The sequence below is a fragment of the Geotrypetes seraphini genome, chromosome 3 (genome assembly GCF_902459505.1).
Source record: "Geotrypetes seraphini chromosome 3, aGeoSer1.1, whole genome shotgun sequence".
In the NCBI taxonomy this organism is placed as follows: domain Eukaryota; kingdom Metazoa; phylum Chordata; class Amphibia; order Gymnophiona; family Dermophiidae; genus Geotrypetes; species Geotrypetes seraphini.
The window spans coordinates 8073160-8095964 of record NC_047086.1 but is presented as its reverse complement, the minus strand read 5'-3'; the positions used below and the strand labels follow the sequence as shown (position 1 = coordinate 8095964).

At 43.6% G+C, this 22805-nt stretch overlaps 1 protein-coding gene across 2 annotated transcripts in view; it reads left to right on the top strand.

Annotated features, from left to right (window-relative positions):
- LOC117357639 overlaps positions 1-22805 on the top strand; it is a 269485-nt gene that overhangs the window by 188757 nt on the left and 57923 nt on the right. For both annotated transcript variants that reach the window (XM_033938503.1, XM_033938504.1), the window contains exons 36-41: positions 191-311; positions 5479-5588; positions 6630-6779; positions 11628-11687; positions 13752-13919; positions 17740-17892. In XM_033938503.1, the coding sequence (XP_033794394.1) occupies positions 191-311; positions 5479-5588; positions 6630-6779; positions 11628-11687; positions 13752-13919; positions 17740-17892 (762 nt within the window). The remainder of the gene's footprint in view (positions 1-190; positions 312-5478; positions 5589-6629; positions 6780-11627; positions 11688-13751; positions 13920-17739; positions 17893-22805) is intronic.

Genomic DNA, 22805 nt, shown 5'->3' with positions numbered 1-22805 from the left:
TATATCACTTCTCATTTAACTGTTCTGTTATCCTGGGGTCGGATGCTTCTGTGGGCTATATCTTGATGGTTTTTCTTTTGTAATCCACCATCAGCTGGTTTACTCTGTTTAAACCCAGACTACAAATGCCAAATTAATTTAAATTACAGCCTCCAATGATAGAGATTTATGAACATCTTTCTCATTCTAGCTGCAGAAGATTCTGGAGAGTTTGGAGGGCCACATGATCCATGAGGTACAGAAAAAACTCGCAAAGGAGATGACGCTGGTTATATCGGAAAGGGCAAAGGAAGGCCGAGGGCTGCCCACAGGTAGGTCTCTTCTTCCTGGAGAATATGCTTACACATCATAGGATCCAACATAGAGCTGACGGGCTGCACGGTCTAGATTTTATAGCACTGGTTGCAGGAATTGAGCCCATAACACCAGGATTACTCTGAGAGAAAGAGGATATGCTGGATGGAGAAAGAGAGAGAAGATACTCATCAGAGGAGTGAAAATAGAGAAAAGGTGCTGTACAGAAGGAAGGAAAGAGGTGCTGGAAGAAGGAAGAGTTAGCAAAACACTATAGCATAATATGATGGGGTGATGGAGCTGAAAAGCAGTAGGTTGATGTGGTTTGAAAAAAGGAAGATTGAACATTGAAAAGTAAGGAGAATAGAGAGGCAGAAAAATAAATGAAGGAGAGCTGAAAGGAAAAGATCAAAGTCAAAGATGAATATAGGAAGTGAAGAAGACAGGATGAGAGAAAAAAAAATGGCTGATGGACAGGAGATCTTGTAAGGAAATGTAAGAACGACAGAGGAAAGCAGGAACTGGAGACTGGGACAAACATGATTGGAAAAAAACCAAAACAACCAGGCAAGAAAGGTAGAAAGAATTTTATTCTTAAATTAATGAATGGAAAATGTTAACTTTCTCCATACAGTAAATTTCTACCACTTGCTATATATTCTGCAGAGTACGGGGTGCTTTTCTATTTCTCTAGGGTTGCACTGTCTGCAGAGTGTGATTTCTTGGGGTTTAAATGTAATTTTTGGCTACTCATACTCCTAATTTAACTTATTCTGTACCTGGTAAGGGTCTATTACATTACATTACATTACATTAGGGATTTCTATTCCGCCATTACCTTGCAGTTCAAGGCGGATTACAAAAGAATTATCCAAGATGTATTACAACAAGAACTTACAAAAAAAAAATAAAAAAATTGGTCATTTTCAAAAAGAGTAAGAAATGGGTAAGGTTATTTGTTTAGGGTAGTTGGCTTTAGTGAGAGGTGGAGTTTGAGACTTGCGGTATTATTTCTTTTTTCAGAGTTTTCTTGAAGAGTATGGTCTTTATTTCTTTTCTAAAAGTCTTGTAGTCGAGGGATGCCATCAGTAGATTGACGATTTGGTTGTCTAGTTTGGCTACTTGAATGGCCAGGAGGCCATCATATAGTTTTTTCCGTTTGACCTCCTTAATTGGGGGGTATGAGAATGGGGTGTAAGTTGTGTTCAGTGTTCGTGACCGGAGTTCATAGCTGTTTCTAGGATATATATCCCAGATCCCAGAGAACTATGGTCCATTTACCATTTGATCTATAAATACTAGAACAGTCTCATGAGCCTTTGCCTGAGATCCCACCCTTGCAGCTGCAGGCCTTGAGTTCTCCTAAACATGGAGTGAATGGCGGTAGGACTAGCTGCAATTTTTCAGGGATATTGCTCTCCACCAGACCTGCTAAGGTTTTCCTAGATTCTCTTTGGCTTGCTCTAGCCAACTAAGGAAAAATTTTGCTATCTCTAAATGTGTTGCAATTTTGTTTTTTTGGGAACCGATGCACTTGATATCTATGGAAAATTTTAAGTGTTCTGTCCACAAGCTGAATTTTTTCTTAAGTAATTCATATTTTTTCTCTATAATTTTCTGTTATGAGAATTGGAACTCCTAATTGGAACTCCTTATCTTCCTTTCATGAAATTCTTTCCTCCTCCAAACATGTTCCTCTGATCACATCCCCACCCATCTACTTACCATTATCTCTCCTATTGTCATTCCCTCTATTTGCTATATCTTAAATCTATCACTCTGCACCTCAACTGTGCCTTCAAGCATGCCGTTTTACACCATTCCTCTGAAAATCCTCGCTGGACCCTAGCTGCTCTTCCAACTATCATCCTGTCTCCCTCCTCCCCTTCTTAATCAAGCTACTTGAACATGCTGTTCACTGCCATTGTTTTGATTTTCCATCATCTCTAGCTATCCTTGACCTGCTTCAATTGGGTTATCACCCTCTTCATTCTACAGAAACTGCCCTTACGAAAGTCTCCAATGACCTGCTCCCGGCAAAATCCAAAGCCTCTATTCCATCCTCATCCTTCGTGATCTATCCGCAGATTTTGACATGGTGAATTGCCACCTACTCATCAATACATTGTCCTCACTTGGATTTCAGGGCTCTGTTATCGCATGATTTTTTTCCTATCGCAGTGTATCTCGGGGCTCTGTCTTGGAACCTCTTCTTTTTTCCATCTATATTTCTTCCCTTGGTGCTCTAATCTCCTCCTGCGGCTTTCAGTATCACCTCTATGCCGACAAGTCACAAATCTATCTCTCTACACCTGAAATTTCGACAGATGTTCAGTCCCTGGTTTCAACCTGCTTGTCTGTCATCACTACCTAGACGACTCGCCACCATCTAAAATTAAATATGTCTTAAGACTGAGCTTCTTATCTTTCCATTTAAACCTCTCTCCTCTTCCCCTGTTCTCTATTTCTGTGATGAAGACCCTCATCTTCCCTGTCTTGTCACCTCACAACCATGGGGTAACCTTTGACTCTTTCTCTTCACATATCCAACAGACTGCCAAAACCTGTTGCTTCTCTAAAATATTAGTAAAATCAGACCCTTCCTGAAATAAGCACAATGCCAAGACCCTCATCCATATGCTCATCATCTCTCGCCTAGACTACTGCAACCTGTTACTCATTGGCCTTCCGCTAAACCATCTCTCTCCCCTTCAATCTGTTCAGAACTCTGTTGCACACCTCATATTCCATCAATGTCACTGTGCCCACATTACCCCTCTCCTCAGGTCACTTCGTTGGCTTCATATCTGTTTCCGCATACAGCTCAAACTCCTCTTACTGACCTACAAGTGTGTTCGCTCCACAGCTCCTCCGTAGCTCTCCCCACACTCTCCTCTGGTCACTCCGCTCATTGGATGTCTCTCTTATCTGTACCCTTCTCCTCTACAGCCAACTCCAGACTCCGTCCCTTCTACCTTGCTGCACCATATGCCTGGAACAAACTGCTTGACTCGGTATATCAAGCTCCGTCTCTGGCGGTCTTCAAATCCAGACTCAAAGCCCACTTCTTTGAAGCTGCTTTCAATTCCAAACTCCAACCCTAAGCACTAATGTCTGTCTTCTAATTTCCTCTGTAATTCCCCCACCTGAGCGCTGTTTATAGATGCACCTTTTTGTCCAGTTTGTCTGTCTTGACTAGATTGTAAGCTCTTTTGAGCAGTGACTGTCTCTTCTGTATTTTGATATACAGTTTTGTGTATGTCTAGTAGCGCTATAGAAATGATTAGTAACAGTATATTAGAAGTAAACTGAAAAATACTGGCTATTTTCATAATATTAGGCTTTTTTGAATCAGTTTTTTTGTCCAAGTTTTGCTTGATTTGTTTTTCTTTGAAATTTCATAAATACAAAATTTTTAAAAATACTTTAAAAAAAATCTTGTTAATAGGGGGTGGAGCTAGGTAGTGGGGCTAGGCAAATAGGAGCAAAACGGGGTCTGGGGCCCCACTGAACTGATCTGCACAGTGCCCTGCAGTGGCAAAGGTCACCATTTTGAGCCAATCAGGCTTTCAGCCCCTCCCATTGCATCCAAAGATACAATGGAAGTGGGAAGGCCCATCATTTGCAGCATGCAGCCCTATAGGCAGAAGGGAGAGAGCTTCTCTCCTGCCGTTTTCTCATCCGTAGGTACGGGGGGATCCAGGGATGTGGGAGGGGGGCCCAGGAATGTTGGGGGAGGGGCGGAGATGTCAGGGGATTTCGGGGGAGGTCTGGGATGTCAGGGGGAGGGGCAAAGGGCTCCTTGGCTCAGCTGATCCTGTCAGCGGGAATCCCTATCAGCTGAGCTGCCAAGAATCCCCAAAACAGGCTCAGCTGATGGGAATTCCTCTGCCGTAATCAGCTGATGGGAAGCCGATAGGTTTGGCGGGGCTCTCTGGTTTGTGGGAGGGGTTCATGACCACTGGAGGAGTAAGGGGGGGTCATGCCTTAAATCCTCCAGTGGTCTTGTCAATTTTGGCACCTTTGTGGAACTTAGACATAACTCAAACAGGTCTAACTGCCGGCGTCTAAGTTCCCTCTAGGAAAGCTTTGATTTTATGGCTGGGGTACATCCAGGATGAAGCCCGCCCGATTTCCGCCCATAATACACCTCCGAACACATCCCTTTGCTCTCTGGACACACAGCAGCTTAGAAGTGCTGCTGCACATTCAGAAAGTTGGTTTTGATTACCGGCACTTGAACGTCCCTGCTATTAGGACATCCAAGTGCCGACTTAGGCTGGTTTTCGAACGTTTTAAAATTTTGATTATGAGCCCCTTAGGTTTTAAGTGAGATTTATTTATTTAATTCAATTTATATCCTATCCTCTCCAAAGAGCTCAGAATGGGTTTTAAGTTTTCTAAATAAATAAATACATTTTGGGTGTGGTTTCACTGAGGTGCCAGTAGGCATCGAACTCAGACATACTCATTTAGTTTCAAGTTTAATACGTATTTGATTAATCGCTTACTCAAATATCTAAGCGATGAACAAATCATTCAATTTTCAGATAATACAGGGGTTATAAAAGACAGATGGAGACTGAACAAAACATGTTAAATTAACGACTAACAGAATAAACAGAAAAGGAAAACAAAGGGAAAGGCAGGGTAATAAAATACAATAATAATGATAGAAAGAAGGACGATTATGGTGAAAAACAATAGGAGGGAAATAAAAGAAGTAGCCTTATGAAAATAAGCAAAAATAGGCTGGGACTCCTAAATATCATAAGCGTCTTTGAAAAGAAAGCTCTTAAGTTGACTTTTAAATTTATCTAAGTTCTTTTCTTCTCTGAGATAAATAGGGAGGGAGTTCCAAGTTTGAGGAGCTGTAACAGAGAAGATAAAGTGCCGCCGTCTATTAATAACTTTAAGTGAGGGCGTAACTAATAGATGTTGGTCAATAGATCTCAGTGATCTGATTGGGGTATAAGGGATCAATAACTTGTAGATGAAAGCCTAGAAAACCCTGGCCTATATGGAGCGCACCTAAGGGTTTCAGCACCTACCGGCATCTAAGATCACTTAGACACCACTAGGTGCAATTTTATAAATGGCGCCCAGCAGATGATTGACAATTGCGCTCAACGGTGCCTAGAAGTCCAACTTGTCTCTGCCTGTTCTGACATGTTCCCTCTGCAGAGCTCTGGAAGGCCCAGTGTATGAAGGAAAGCTTCTCGGTGCCAAGGCCACAGATCCTGGAGAAATTTGTGCAGCGGCTGATGGAGGAGTCCCAGCATCGGGATAACGAGGTAGAGCCAGGCCTTAGTAACGACACCATCCATTGATCAATGCCTTCCATGTGTCCTGGTGTGCAGAGACCCAAGTACCCGGCAATCACACCCAGAGAGATTGGAAGCCTGATTTGGGAGTCTCCCATCCCCACCAAATGCTCAGCTCTATAATCCCTTTAGTGCGAAGAGCTTGTATTACTCTTACCAGTGAAATGAGGCTCTATCGTGGCAAACAGCCCCTCCTTCCGATGACTAGAGCAGCCTTCCCATTGGCTGGAGCCTACCACAGCCCATGCGGTGGAAGGGGGAGGCATGGAGAGCTGCCATGGTCTAAACTCTGAAAAATATCCTCCCACTTAGCCATCCTTCTGGCTTTGAAATGGGTAATTTACAAGTTATTAGAATCCTGAAAAATTCTAGACAGTTGGCAATCCTAGCCTCGTGAATCCTGAGCACATCAGACAGGGTCCCCCTAAACCTTTGAGCCCGAGGCATCTGCTTAGTTTGCCTATGCCTTAATCCCACTCTGGCTGCCAGTGAGACACACTGTGGACCTGACCTGGAGTGGAGGAGTTCCCTAATGGTTAGGGTTACTAGATGTCTGGATTTACCCGGACAGCTTTTCAAAACTTGGCACTTTCTCCAGGTTTTGAAAAGCTTCTTCTGTGTGGATGCCCTCCCTCCTGACGAGAACAGATTGAGGGGGCGGGGGCTGGGGTGTGATGTGGGCAGAATTCGGCGAGCCTGAGGGTGAGGCTATGGGTCTGGATTTGATTTAACTAAAATCTGGTAACCCTAAGCATATGGGCTGAGGACCAGAGGAGCCCATTTTAAAAACTCCACAGCAGCTCCTCGTGACCTTGGGCAAGTCACGTAACTCTGCATTGTCTCAGGTGTAACCTCTCTAGGGAAAGAAAAGTACCTACTGTACCTGAATGTACACTGCATCGATGGCTGTCAGAAAATAAACAAACAACTTTCATGATTTGGGTAGACAGCCTTGTCTGAGGATGATTCTCCTGACTTGAGGTTGGCGTGTCTCCTGCTCTGTCTTCCCAGCTTGCTTTCAACAGAGACCATCTGCAGAGGTGCCTGACGTCCCTGGGCTGTGACATCATGGCGAGAGAGCGCAGCAACTTCGAGACCTATTCCATGTTTTATGAAAATGTGCTGCAGCAGGAGCACCGGCTGCTCTACCAGAAGGAGCAGGTGAGGACGCGCGGCAGAAAGCCCGGGCTTAAGGGAAGGGGGTGGAAAGGTAATGTGAGGAAAGAAGCTCAGCCTTGTTGGTTCCTCTCTGGAAGAACTTTACGGGCCTTCATTGCTGAGCACCAAAAAGGAGCAACTTGACATTTCCAAAGGCTTATTTGGGCCACGTTTCACTTCAGACTGCATCAGGGGTCTCTTATCACAAAAACATGGAAAATCTTAAAGTAAAATGCATAAAAGAATGGTGTCTTTGTGTACCTCTATCTTACAGGAACAATTCCATTCCAAATAAATTGATGTTTCACTTAAAATACATGAAATGAAAGTGTTATTCTTGTTATTAAGGATTCAAGTTGCAGTCTCCAAGCTTTATATTATAATTGAATTCCTGGGATCCTTTTACTAAGTCTTGACACAGGCCTAGGTTCACTAACCTGCCCAATCATGTCCGATCCAGGCAGTGGCGCAGTGGTTAAAGCTACAGCCTCAGCACCCTGGGGTTGTGGGTTCAAACCCACGCTGCTCCTTGTGACCCTGGGCAAGTCACTTAATCCTCCCATTTCCCAGGTACATTAGATTGTGAGCTCACCAGGACAGACAGGGGAAAATGCTTGAGCACCTGGGTAAATCCATGTGAACCGTTTTGTACTCCCCTGGGAGAACACTATAGAACATTGACTAAACAAATAGAATGAAAAGCTTCAGCCTCTGATAACCGGAGCTGGTATTGTGACATCATAATGCCTCATTCCGCCAATAAGAGCCAACCTCATCAGTGATGTCACAATGGCTTCATTGTCCTTTACTTGGCTCACTTTTACCACATCCCGATTTCTAGAGTGGCGCAGTGGTTAAAGCTACAGCCTCAGCACCCCGGGGTTGTGGGTTCAAACCCACGCTGCTCCTTGTGACCTTGGACAAGTCACTTAATCCCCCCATGGCCCCAGGTACATTAGATAGATCAGTGATTCCCAACCCTGTCCTGGAGGAACACCAGGCCAATCGGGTTTTCAGGTTAGCCCTAATGAATATGCATGAGAGAGATTTGCATATGATGGAAGTGATAGGCATGCAAATTTGCTTCATGCATATTCATTAGGGCTAGCCTGAAAACCCAATTGGCCTGGTGTTCCTCCAGGACAGGGTTGGGAACCACTGAGATAGATTATGAGCCCACCAGGACAGAGAGGGAAAACTTCTTGAGTACCTGAATAAATTCATGTAAACCGTTCTGAACTCCCCTGGGAGAACGGTATAGAAAAATTAAATAAATAAAAAAAATAAATAACAACAATATTCTAATGGGGGCAATCGGAGGAATGCCCCCATGCGCCGACACGGATCGCTAGCGTGCGATCCAGACGCATGCGCAGACCATCTGCTTTCCCTGTAGATGGTCTGCACATGCGTTTGTGTTTGTTTTTGGTGCGTTTTTTTTTTGTTTTGTTTTTTGGGGTGGCCCTGACTCTCCTGCTACCTACCATCAGTTTTCTTGAAGGGCGATCCGCAGGTTTAAAGCGGGGCTGCACTGATGAGTGCAGCCCCATTTTAAACACGCAGGCTTGCAATGCAGGGAAAGAGGCAGAAAGCAGGAGAGTTGGGGGCAGCAGAGATCAGTCTGGGCGGAGTTTGGAGTGGCAAAGTCAGGACTGAAAGGCAGGAGAAGGGCAGAGAGCAGAGCATACCGCAAACAGCCTAAGCAGACCGCTGCATAGCATCTAACTACTGCTGGCATTCCGATCCTCACTAAAATCCTTGAGCAGCTAGCCTCATACATAGAGCAACACTCCTGCCTTCACACATCCCAACATGGCTTCCGAAAAAAGCACAGCACCGAGCTCCTCATCATCACTCTAATCACTAAAATCAAACAGTTGCTAAGCTCGAGTCATCAGGAAATACTGCTCCAATTTGATATCTCTGCAGCCTTTGACTCAGTGGACCACCAATTACTCCTAACCAAACTCTCAGAAATCGGAATAACAGGGACTGTACTGAAATGGTTTGCCGACTTGGTACAAAATCGCAAATACTTGGTCAAAAGGCAAGAATCATACCCCAACCCTTGGAAGGCATTCTGTGGCGTCACACAAGGCTCCCCTTTATCCCCAATCCTATTCAATTTGTTCATGAGCTCACTGGGACACATCAAAATGGAAGACGAAACTGTTCTATCTTATGCAGACAACATCCTCCTCCTCATCCCCATAACCAATAACCATCCTAATATTGCCGAAAAAATCTCAGACAATATTGATAAAATTCAAACCTGGGCAATGAACAACAAGCTGAAACTGAACGCCACTAAGACTAAAGCCATTGGTTTCTGCACCGCACAACAGAATGTCATATCTAACCTCACTCTTTCCTCAGGTATCACTCTCGTAATGGAAAAATCCACCAAGGTATTAGGCTGCATCTTAGACGACACTCTCACAATGGAACCACAAATAGCTAACCTTCGGAAAAAGACCATCTACACTATGCATCAACTGCGACTCACAAGATCATACTTCCACCCACACCACTTGCTCTGATCGTTCAGATGATGGTCCTACCTCAACTGGACTATTGCAACTACACCTACCTTGACATCAATACTACTCTTATCCACAAACTGCAACTCATCCAGTACACAGCTGTTAGACTAATGTACAAATTAAAGAAATTTGATTCAATCACAACCTTGATCAGGCAACTACATTGGCTCCCAATATCATCCTGATTAATTTTCAAATCGTCATGTTTCCTACACCAGATTCTATACGGACACTCAGCAGCCCCTCTCATCCAACTATTCTCTACTGTTTGGTCAACATCAAAAAGAATCCTTAACAGAATCCAATTAAACTTGCCATCCACAAAATACCTCCACTACAAGCAAATTTTCCACTCTATGCTAACTTATCTGGGTGTAAAAACCTGGAATGACCTACCAGAAGCTATCAGGAAAGAGACTGGGCTAGATTCACTAAGCAAATAGATCGTGTACCGATCGGTTTGCGATCACTTTCTCGCCAATTGCTCGCAATGAGGGAATGGTAAGTAATTTACAGTCTGAAGTTCTGTGAAGGCGGGTCGGGTTGTGATGTCATGGCTTGATTGGCCTATATTTGGCTCATATAAGAACATAAGAATTGCCTAATTGGGACAGAGTGAAGGTTGATCAAGTCCAGTATCCTGTTTCCAACAGTGGTCAACCCAAGTCCCTGGCAAAAACCCAAAGAGTAGCAACATTCTAGAGCTGAGATTGTGATGTCATAATGCCTCCTCATTCCACCAATGCCTAAGAGGCAAACTCATCAGTGATATCACAATGGATTGACTGTTCTATACTCAGCTCATGTAAGAACATAAGAATTTCCATATTGGGACAGACCGAAAGTCCATCAAGCCCAGTATCCTGTTTCCAACAGTGGCCAACCCAAGTCACAAATACCTGACAGGATCCCAAAAGTACCTAGCAAGATCCCAGCAGAACCAACATGCAAGGCTGGAATGCTTTGTCCTGGGGAAACATAGAAACATAGAAGATGACGGCAGATAAGGGCCATAGCCCATCAGGTCTGCCCACTCTACTGACCCACCTCCAAGTCTACTATCCTAGGGATCCCAGTCCTGGTGACAGATTCCCTTGGCTTAACCTTCTAAGGGATCCCACATGGGCATCCCATTTGCTCTTAAATTCTTGCACGCTGTTTGCCTCGATCACCTGCACCAGGAGCTCGTTCCAAGGATCAACCACTCTCTCAGTGAAGAAATATTTCCTGGTGTCGCCATGAAATTTCCCGCCCCTGAGTTTGAGCAGATGCCCTCTTGTGGCTGAGGGTCCTTTGAGAAAGAGAATCTCGATACGGCCGGTAATATACTTAAACGTCTCAATCATGTCTCCTCTCTCCCTACGTTCCTCGAGTGAGTACAGCCGCAAATTTTTCAGCCTTTCCTCGTACGATAAATCCTTGAGCCCCGAGACCATCCTGGTGGCCATCCGTTGCACCGACTCTACTCTCAGCACATCTTTTCAGTAGGGTGGCCTCCAGAATTGCACACAGTATTCCAAATGAGGTCTCACCATGGTCCTGTATAATGGCATTATGACTTCAGGCTTCTGGCTGACGAAACTCCTGCGGATGCAACCTAACAACTGTCTGGCCTTAGATGAAGCCTTCTCCACATGATCAGCAGTTTTCATGTCTGCGCTGATGATCACTCCCAAGTCTCGTTCTGTTGAAGTTCTAGCTAAGGTCTTACCATTCAAGGTGTAAGTTCTGCACGCATTTCTGCTGCCGAGGTGCATGATCTTGCATTTTTTAGCGTTGAAGCCCAGCTGCCAGGTCGAGGACCAAAGCTCCAACAAATGTAGGTCCTGTGTCATACTATCGGGTGAATTGCCGTCTCTCACTATATTGCATAGTTTGGCGTCGTCAGCGAATAACGTTATCTTACCTTGAAGCCCCTGAGTTAGGTCCCCTATGAATATGTTGAAAAGGAGCGGGCCCAAGACTGAGCCCTGCGGGGAGGCAGTAGAAATGGTTAGCGCAGCCAACTGAGAAGCAGAGCAAAGATCAAGAGGTTGTAAGTTCAAATCCCACTTTAGCTCTTTGTCATTTTCTATTCATGGGAGAGGAAGAGGATAGTAGAGGGCATGAATAGTTTATATGGTCTTTATCTGCCTCATGTATGAACTTTAGAAAGCAGTTAAACACTTATTTGTACGATAAATTTTTCTAATTGACCATCCTAAACTTTGTAATTCGCTAATTGTTAACTGCAAGGATTCTCATGGTTTTGTGGTCTAGAAATGCTTTGGTGTTATGTTCCTTTTTCTCTTTTTGTGTTTCCTTACAGGAGATACAGGCAGCTGGAGGAGGACAGAAGGAGGGTTCAAGTGCCCATCACATCAGTCAGGTTGGTTTTTAGAGTGCAAATGTGCCTCGGACTCAAAGCTCCCTTCCAAGGCAAGAGAGCGCCTCTAAAGATCTTTCACAAAAACAGAAGAGGATGTCAGATAAAACCAGCAAGGTCCGTCTCAGTGTCATCCTCCCTCTCCCCCCCCCCCCCCCGTTAAGGATCATCTGTGCTCATTCAGGCTTTCCCTCACTCCCCCACAGAAACACAAACTTTCACATCCGTAGAATGAAATCATTATACACTGGACTATGAAAATAAACCAAACTCAGTTCCGGAAGACAACCTGTAATTAGGACCTTAATACCAAAAGCAAACAAAACTGCACTTAAATACACCAAGAAACTCAAATACCTAAATAAAAGCTACCCAAATGTTACCTATAAAGTCAAAAAATGACATGGGTCTGCTTGCTGTATTATATTAGATTAATAATATTTTGTGACTCCTTGCATTGATGCAGCTTGTATGTATCATGCCTTGTTAACATTTGTTGTACTTTTATATGCTAAAATCAATAAAAACTTTTGAACTTTAAAAAAAAACAAAAATTACATGCGGAAGGGCATTTTCAATCTGATGTCTAAATCCGATTTCGGGAAAAAATCCAGTAGAGAAAATGACCTTTTCCAAGCAGAAAACCATCTCTCTCTCTCTTTGTTTTGAAAAGGGCCATTTCCCAGTTATGTTTGTCCTCAGTGCAACTATCTTTTTGAAACATTAAAAAAAGAAAAGTCCAAATGAAAAAAAAACATACAAAAACAAGTCATTGGGAGGTGGCAGACCGGCCACACAGACATCCCAGTAGACCAATGGATCACCCTAAGGGGCACCGCAGTGAACTTCACATCTCACCATAAGCCCTCCAAATCTCACCCACAACTGTAACCAACTAATAGTCTTTATAGCAGTAGAAAAGTTTTTGGTGGGCTCACACTTTCCACCACAAGTGGGATATGGGTCTGCTATACCAACCACCAGGCTACTCCAGAGACCTGCAGGAGTGGCCAGAACATCCAAAGCTGTTATATAGGTTGAGATAATACTGTTTCATTCACATCTTTGGAGGGTGGGAGGAAGTCAGTAACCACTTAGGGGAGGACAGGGGGACCATGCCTTCATGCCTCCAGTGGTCATCTGTCATTATTGAAACACGTCTAGCCTTAAACGTTCAAGTTTTGCCCTGGAAGCATTATAGGAGAGAAATGTCCAAATCATTAGTCTGCCCTAATCCCACCCAAAACACGTCCCCTTGAGATTTAGACACAATTCAGACAAACAGCACAGAGAACTGTCTAAAAAAATGCAATTTGGACATTTTTTAACGTATTCCAGCTCTTCCCTTCCCACTCTTTCAAGATTGTTGCTCCCGCCATTTAACTTATATGCATTGGCTTCCTTCTCTTAAATTCAATGTTTTCTCTTACTGTATGCACTGTATATAGTCCTTCCCTCTCTTAATTATAAACCTATAACTAGTTTGACTTTACGATTGCTTTTTTATGTTCTTCAATTTCAACCGCATTGTGTGTATTTCATCTAACTGTTGTGAACTGCCTAGAACTCCCTGGGTATGGCGGTATACAAAAATAAAATTATTATTATTATTTTTAGCCAAACATCCAAAATGCCTCTTCATGCCATTTTTGGAATGTTTTTCTCTTGTGAAAATGAGCCCCAAAATGGTGCCCACAGGTCTAAACCCCTTTGTCACGCCTCTTCATTGGCAAGCCGGCAGTGGCGCATCATTGGGTTGGTGCCTTAAGAAAGCAAAGCAGCGCTTATGAGCAACATCACCTTTGGAGGCGGATCTTACCGTTCCCCGGGATTTTAAAGTGCACACTGCCTGCGATTCAGGATAGGAGACTGCAATATGGTGGTTCACATATGGCCACCCAAGTTTAATTGTGCATTCATTCTAGTGTTTGTGGTGGTTGATTTGGGTTTCGATTTTTATTTTCATTATGTATGTTTTATTGTAGTCCGCTTTGAATAAAAGTGGGATAGAAATAATAAATTATACATGCGCTTTTCTCTTTTTTTTCCTTCTCTGGTGTGGGACAGGTTGCAGACCTGAGCCACGGTATGATTATGGAAATAACTGCCTTGCGCACCAGACTCTCGGAATCCGAGGAAGAGCAGCTCACCCTTAAGGAGAGCGTGAGGAAGGACGCTCGGGCAGAGTATGAAGCCCTTGTCAGGATGCTTTTTGCCACCTGTGTAGATCTAAAAGTAAGTTTTCAAGAGAGATCCTTGGAAACGTGGTTGTCTTCCTCTTACATCTGGGCAGTGTTTGAGAGCTAGGAATTGAGACACACCTACACTGTCCTCTTACAGGTGATGGTTGTCAGTTTAATAGAATGTAAGGATGGTCGCACCCCCACAATGTTAGGTGGTAGGGGTTAAGTGAAATGCGCACTGACCAACGCCAGGTCCCAGGTTCAGTTCCCTCACCGATGACTCACCAGGAAGTAGAATCAGAGGCACAGCCAGAGGTTTTTGCATAAAGAATATATTATAGAAATAGTCTTACAGAAAAGTAATATTTATAAGCATTACAATTAAGTATTACACTTAAATAGAGAGCCCAGCAGTTCCCCTGCCTTACAGAGTCCAGAAGGAATTGAGTGTGAAGTTTCAGGGAAAGGCAGAGAGAGAGAGAGAGGGGGATGGGGTGATGTTTCGTGTTCCATAGATAAAGAGAAGGATAGACAGAGAGATAGAGAGAGCTCAAGAGAAGACCAGAGTGCCAAGCCAAGAGCCAAGAGATAGCTAGATAGAAAGAGAGAGAGAGGGCCAAGACCCCTCTCCTGATAGCTTGATAGGAAAAGAGACACCCATAGCTCCATAGAAAAAGAGAGATAACTTGATAGAGCAGAGAGCAGGCTTTTATACCTTGGAATCTTATTCTGACTAGAGAAAATATTGTATCTCCCAGTATCTTTCTGTTTAGAACTTGCAAACTGTTTGAGACAATAGTCAATTTAATTGACAAAGGAGAGTGTGACATCTGCAAGCATGGTGATGGGATTAAGTCTCTGGCTTGATCTGTGCACCATTGTCCTAAGCACCCTCTTAATCAGACATTAACACCTTTTAGCTAGTCATGATTCAATCAGGGAAACTTAACACAGTCTCCCTGCACTAAGGGTCTATCTGCCTTTTCATGCCAGAGCCAGATTGATATAATCTCCCATAAGCCTCTAGGCTGACAATGGTATTTAAGTAGCTATGTGTAAGACCCACCTGAGTAGGATTCCTGGGCCCAGGCTCTAACGCTGAAACGGTTTTACAGCTCCTGAGAGCCAGAAGGTCGTGGACCAGAAGCAACAGTTGCAGATCAACCACAGAATTCATTTCTACCAGGCTCCAAAGGAGGTGCTGCGGTGTGTGTTCCTGTGGGTCATTGTTACACCAGCAAGACCTCAGTGGGGTAGAGGGGAATATAACCTCATTATGCAAATATTAACAGGAGAACCCAGCAGAATATATTGAAGATTTCAAACTAATCTTGTACTCCCACTATCCACATGTCTCACTAGACGTTCTCCACTTCAAAAATGCTCTCAAATGGTCTTAATTAGCGTCTGTTTCCTATAAATCTATTCAAAAAGATATATATAGAAAAAAAACCTAGTGTAAAATTTTCACAGCTTTGGTTGACAAAGCTCATTGGTTGGAGATCATTAATCATTGGCTATTGTAAGAAAAAGAATAAACCCTCCACTCCATAATCCTGGACAAGCGAACGTCATAGCGTGTCAAAAAAGTTTATTCTGTCCAACTTAAATCGTTACTAGTGCAAACTAATTTATCAACACTTTTATAATATAATACATAGAGTTATCACTTACTTTGTTCATATCAGCCAGTCACAGCTTCATGAGATGCCGTCTTTCTGTCGTTACAGTCAAAGCAGTTTACATATTCTATACAGGTCCTTATTTTGTACCTGGAGCAGTGGAGGGTCGAGTGACTTGCCCAGAGTCACAGGGGATTTGAACCCAGGTCCCCTGGTTGTCAGGCCCCTGAAAGAAGGCTTGTAGAGCCCAGAAATGATCACCTTGGAAATACAAGAATTAAAAACAACCACCCATATTCAGCAGCTTTCAAAAAAATATCTGTACCATTGTCTGGATTGTGGGCTGTGCTGAATACCTGGTAAACTTATCTGGTTTGTGGCAACACATAGTAATCTCCAATCTACTGATAGCGACCCCAGACTACAAATTCAAGAAAAAGACCCAACACCACAAGTCCTCTTCCTTCCCTCCACTAACTCTCCAACTCCCAGAAACAACCTACTCTACTCTTTATTCTCCCTGAAAATGACCAGACATCTTCTGTAATCCGCCTTGAACCGTGAGGTAATGGCGGAATAGAAATCCCTAATGTAATGTAGATGACGACAGATAAAGACCTGAATGGTCCATCCAGTCTGCCCTGTAACCACAATTTCATGATTAAAGTAAAATGTCTTTCTTTGTTTTTTTTCTGGGCCATAGACCTTCAAAGTCTACCCAGTCCTGTCCTTAGGTTCCAACTCCTTGATTTGCTGTTGAAGCTCACTTCAGCCTCTCCAAACCATCTCCTTTGTAGGATTCAGACTGTGAAAATTCACCCATTCAGATTCTAGTTTGAGATCATCTCTATTCATCTCACTGTTTTCCTCCTAACTATACTCTAAGTCTACCACCCCTCAACCTCAAATTATATTCTCTAGTTTTACCAATTTCCTTTCTCTGGAAAAGATTTGGTCCTATATTAATACCTTTCAAATATTTAAATGTCTGTATCATATCACCCGTGTCCCTTCTCTCCTTCAGAGTATACATGTTGAGGTCTTCTAGTCTCTTCTCGTACCCCCTACCATTTTTGTCCCTTTCCTCTGGACCGCTTCAAGTCTTTTTATATCCTTGACCAGATACAGCCTTCAAAACTGAATACAACGCTCCAAGTGAGATCTTGCCAATAACCTGTACAAGGGCATCACGCTTCCTTTCTTCTGCTGGTTATGCCTCTTTCTATACAGCTCAGCATTATTCTGGCTACAGCCACTGCTGTTTCATTGCCTTCAGAACCTCAGATACTGTCATCACCCCAAGGGCTCTATCCCCATCCATGCATATCAGCCTCTCACCTCTCAGCACATATGGTTCCCTCAGATTTCTACTCCCCAAATGCCTCACTCTGCATGTCTTCACTTTGAATTTTAGTTGCCAGACATCAGACCATTCTTCCAACTTTTGCATTTCCTTTTTCATGTTTTCCCACTCCCTCCGGGGTGTTCACTCTGTTACCAATCTTGGTATCATCTGCAAAAAGGCAAAACCTTTCCTTCTAACCCTTCAGCAATATCGCTCACAAACATATTGAAGAAAATCGGCCCCAGCACCACTCCGTGTGGCTCTCCACTGCTCACCTTTCCTTCCTTTCCGAGCAAATTCTATCAACCACCACCCTCGGACATCTGTCCGTCAACCAGTTTCTAATCCAGTTCACCACTTTGGGTCCTAACTTTAGCCCGTCATGTTTGTTCAAGAGCCTTCTGTGAGAAACCGTGTTAAAGGCTTTGCTGAAATCTAAGTAAATTACATCTAGCATCATATGTATTCAATCTGAGTAACATAACGCACAATTTTATCTGCTCTAAGTTGTCCATTTGTTATCCAGTGTGCGGACAGGATCTTGCCACAATCCAGATAAGTTCCAGGACTCTCCTGACTCCCCTCATGCTCTGCCCCGCACTAATCATGTGGCATTAAGGTGGACGCTGGACTTTCACTGGCACTGAAAAGGTCAGTCAGCAGCATTTAATCTAGACAGCTGGTGCTGGTGCTTATTTATTTATTTATCTGAAAGACTTAAAAATGAATTACGTTCGGGTCAATATTCAAAAGTACTTATCCGCCTAGAACCAGAGGGTAGAGCAGTTTCTCAGATAGCCTAAAATGCAACTTCTAGCTTTGGGACAGACTGAAGGCTGAATGCAGACAACCTGAGGACACAAGTTGGGATTCATTGCTCTGGAAATGTTGTTTCCCCCTTTCAGTACCGTTTGGACCAGTATCATCTTAACATGCACAGGCAGGTGTATGAGCTTATCAGTGATGTGAGGAAAGAGGGTCTGGACAGCATCGCTGGGATGAAGAAGGCGTCAGCATCTACCAAAGAAGACCACGCAGAGAAAGATCGTTTAGCAAAAGTAAGTTTGTTGGGCCATGGAATGCTGTGACAAACAACATTAATAGTTTAACAGTCTCTGTCTCCACCACCTCTTCTGGGAGACTGTTCCACATATCTACCACCCTTTCCATAAAAAAGTATTTCCTCAGATTACTCCGGAGCCTATCTCCTCTTAACTTCATCCTATGCCATCTCATTCCAGAGCTTCCCTTCAAATGAAAGAGACTCGACTCATGCGCATTTACATCATGTAAGGATTTAAACGTGTCTATCATATCTCCCCTCTCCCATCTTTCCTCCAAAGTATACGGATTGAGATCTTTAAGTCTGTCCCCATACACCTTATGACGAAGACCATGCACCATTTTAGTAGCCTTCATCCTAATCTTTTTGAAGGTGCAGCCTCCAGAATTGTACTGGCCATACCTCTCCCTATGCAACCTAGCATCCTTCTAGCTTTCACCGTCACCTGTTCAACCTATTTGGCCACCTTAAGTTCATCACATACAATCACACCTAAGTCCTGCTCTTCCAAGTCGTGCACATAAGTTCTTCACCCTCTAAACTGTACCGTTCTTTCGGGTTCTTGCAGCCCAAATGCATGACTTTGCATTTCTTAGCATTAAATTTTAGCTGCCAAATTTCAGACGGTTCTTCAAGCTTCGCCAGGTCTTTCTTCATGTTATTCACACCATCTGGCGTGTCTACTCTGTTGCAGATTTTGGTATCATCCACAAAGAGGCAAATCTTACCCGACAACCCGTCAGCAATATCTTTTATAAAAATGTTAGAAAGAACAGGTCCAAGAATAGAACCTTGAGGCACACCACTGGTAACATCCCTTTCCTCAGAGCGATCTCCATTGATCACTACCCTCTGTCGCCTTCCACTCAACCAGTTCCTGACCCAGCCCGTCACTTTGGGACCCATCCTGAGGGCACTCAGTTTATTTATTAGACGTCTGTGTGGAACACTGTTAAAGGCTTTGCTAAAATCTAAATACACCACATCTAGCACCCTCCCTCTATCCAATTAAATATTTTAAATTCGAATTAGTGATTGTATTATCGAATGTAACCATTAAATAATTTTTTCCTTATGTTTCACTGTAAACTATTTAAATTACCTTTAAATGTAATGTAATATGTGTTGTTTGTATTTTAGATAATTGTTTGTTTAATTTAATAATTGCAAGTGTGTTACCAGCTATTTTATTTGTACATCGCCTTGAATTTTGAATAGGCGATAAATCAAAAATACCTAATAAACTTGGAATAAAACTTGGAAACTTGGTCACCCAGTCAAAGAAATGGATCAGATTTGTCTGACAAGACCTAACTCTAATGAATCTATGTTCCCTCCAGTCCTGTAATCCACAGGATTCCAGAAACTTCACCATTCTCTGTTTTAGAAGCGTTTCCATTAATTTGCTTACCACAGAAGTCAGACAACATCACATACAGTACATAATTTAAATAAAACACTCATGCATACATACTGCAAAATTTTCAGTGTAACATACATGAATGAGAACTTCACTACATTAGTCTATCTATCAGAAGGGAAGATAAGCTGATTACTAATCAGTTCAACAAAAGTCCATTTCATCTGGCAAAAAAGATGATGCTTCAATAGTTTCCTAAACTGACACAATCTTTCTGTTGTCAAAGATACGCTGGAAGCTTGTTCCATTCCATCAGCCCAACACAGGAGAAAACACTTTTCCTAAAGTTTAAAGCTGTAAAGTTTTATGAGATGTGAAATAGAGAATGACACGGGGACAAATTTGTCCCTGTTCTGCTTAATCTCAATAGCCCTGTCTTGTCCACTCTAATTTTGTCCCTGTCCCATTCTTGCAAACTCTGCCATAACTGTACAAGCCTCAAAGACATGATTTTAAAGCGTTCGAGGCTTGTGCAGATGAGGACAGAGCTTGAAGGAACAGGATCAGAGCTCGCAGGGACAGAACGGGAAATTAAGATCCCATGTAACCAGGTCAAAATGGCCCACAGAACACAGTCACCTAGATGGAACATATGGCACAACACAGTCATGTAAATATATAGGCAATGACTGATTCAAACTCAAATACACCATCAATAGCAGTTTATACCTTACTTGATATTCCAATGTCAACCAATACATCGAAATATAATGTGCAGTTACATGTTCAAATCTGTGAATCCCACACAGTAAGCAAATAATTGAATTCTGGGCCACCTGCAGGCCTCGCGTGCTGGCTCGCATGATCTTCCAACTAGCAGACTTGATGTTTATTTAGAACTTAAAGATAACTAACCCTGTCTTGTTTGCCCAATGTTCTTCCTGGTGCTAGGCAGCCTCCCCGAGCAGCACCTAGCTCCATGGAGTCTAGTGTCGCCTACTGATGTCAAAGCTCGGAAATGGGTGTGTTTAGGGGTGGTGCCGGGCTTCGGAATCACTAGGCGATGCTAGCCATGATTCAGGAAGGACCTTCGGCGCCAGAAATGTAAGCCTGTGAAACCCTGGCCTACACGTCCAGCGCCTAGGGTCCTTGGGAGTCATAATTCTGGATGCAATGCCATTTTGTAGCTGCCTGCCACTGCAGGTGCTGCTTACAGAAGCCAAGCTGTTTCACGTACAGTGCTGGGTATGTCTTGTAGCACTATAGAAATGGCAAAGTAGTAGTAGCAGAAGGGTATAGCTCAATATTCAGCTCACTCTGTTTTCCGTCTTCTTAGTGTGCCAATATCTTGAATAGCTAATCAGCACCAATATTTGGGCAATGACAATTATCGGTACTAATTAGCAGTAATTATAATCTACGTGCACGTCTTTATAGGCGTACTCTTTAAGGAGGTGCGCGTAAAGTGTACGGATCCGAGAAGGGAATGTGGCCATGGGAGGGTCAAGGGCAGAGCAGAGACGGCAAATTACAGACCGGTAAGTCTCACATCCATAGTATGCAAGCTCATGGAAACACTGATCAAACAGAAACTTGATACAATACTGGATGAAGAAAATCTACGTGATCCCCATCAACATGGATTTACCAAGGGCAGGTCCTGCCAATCAAATCTGATTAGCTTCTTCGACTGGGTAACAAGACAACTGGATGCCGGGGAGTCCCTGGACGTAGTGTATTTGGACTTCAGCAAAGCTTTTGATAGCGTCCCACACCGCAGGTTATTGAACAAGTTGAAATCGCTGGGATTAGGGGAAACACTAGCTGCATGGGTTAAAGATTGGCTGAGCGGTAGAATTCAGAGGGTGATGGTAAATGGTACCCCATCCAAAACATCGAATGTGACCAGTGGAGTGCCACAAGGCTCGGTCTTAGGTCCAATCCTATTCAACATATTCATAAGTGATATGACCCAAGGGCTCAGAGGAAAAATATCATTGTTCGCCGATGACGCCAAACTGTGCAACATAGTAGGTAAAAGCACTATGCCTGACAGTATGACGCAGGACCTACTACTATTAGAACAATGGTCATCGACTTGGCAGCTCAACTTCAATGCTAAAAAATGCAAAGTGATGCACCTGGGTAAAAGAAATCTGTGCAGGACTTAAACGTTAAATGGTGAGACCTTAGTTAGGACCACGGAAGAACGGGATTTAGGAGTAATCATTAGTGATGACATGAAAACTGCCAATCAAGTGGAAAAGGCTTCCTCCAAGGCAAGGCAAATGATGGGTTGTATCCGTAGAGGTTTTATCAGCAGGATGCCAGAGGTCATAATGCCACTGTACAGGTCCATGGTGAGACCTCATTTGGAATATTGTGTTCAATTCTGGAGACCACATTACCAGAAAGATGTGCTGAGAGTTGAGTCAGTTCAGCGAATGGCCACCAGGATGGTCTCGGGGCTCAAGGATCTTCCGTATGAAGTAAGGCTGAATAAATTGCAGCTGTACTCACTTGAAGAACGAAGAGAGAGAGGAGACATGATTGAGACATTTAAATATATCACGGGTCGTATCGAGGTGGAAGAGGATATCTTTCGTCTTATGGGACCTTCATCCACCAGAGGGCATCCGCTGAAAATCAGGGGAGGGAAATTTCATGGGGACTCCAGAAAGTATTTCTTCACTGAGAGGGTGGTCGATCATTGGAATGAACTCCCACGGCAGGTGATTGAGGCCAACAGCGTGGCAGATTTCAAAAATAAATGGGATATTCATGTGGGATCTCTGATGAGGTAAGGGCAGGAGGTTGGGGGAAGGGTCACTGGAGTGGGCAGACTTGATGGGCTTTGGCCCTTTTCTGCCGTCATTTTTCTATGTTTCTATGTTTCTATATAATTAGAAGGATCTGACCTTCTTTGTTCTTGGTGCTGGGGGAGGGTTCTGCTGGGGGGGGGGAGTAGGGATGCCTCTGTAACCCAGGAGGACATCAGAGTCCAGTCTTCTTGGGGGGTGTCCCTGTCTTGTATAATTTTAATTTCATGTCTGCCATTTTGCGTTTGTTGGTGTGTTATTAAAAACAGATTTACACTAATTAGAGGGATCTGCACGGGGGGCTCTTTGCCAGGTCCGCCCCCTCAATGTCGCAGTTCCAACTATTCTAGAAACCGCGCCTAACTTCCAGCACTCTAGAACAGCTTACGTTCACCAATTTCAGATGCTCTTTAACGACTTGGCCTATGAGATGTTTAGATGATTTGGCACCATACTCTCTGCTTCTGACGCTCTCTCCTCTCTCTCTCAGTTGCTTCTCTACGTGCATCTTTCCCGTTGAATACTGTAGTTTCTTTCCATTTTTCTATCTTAGTCTGTGCACCACTCGGTCAGTTTTTGCGATATCGAAAGAACGTAATAAAGAATGTGGGTGAATGCAGTGGTATACCAGGGGCGAGGGGGAGGGGGCAGTCTGTCCCAAGTGCAGGGAGTTCAAGGGTGCTGGAGTGGCTATGGGTCTGCGGTCTGCCAGCCCCCACACCCTCTGAA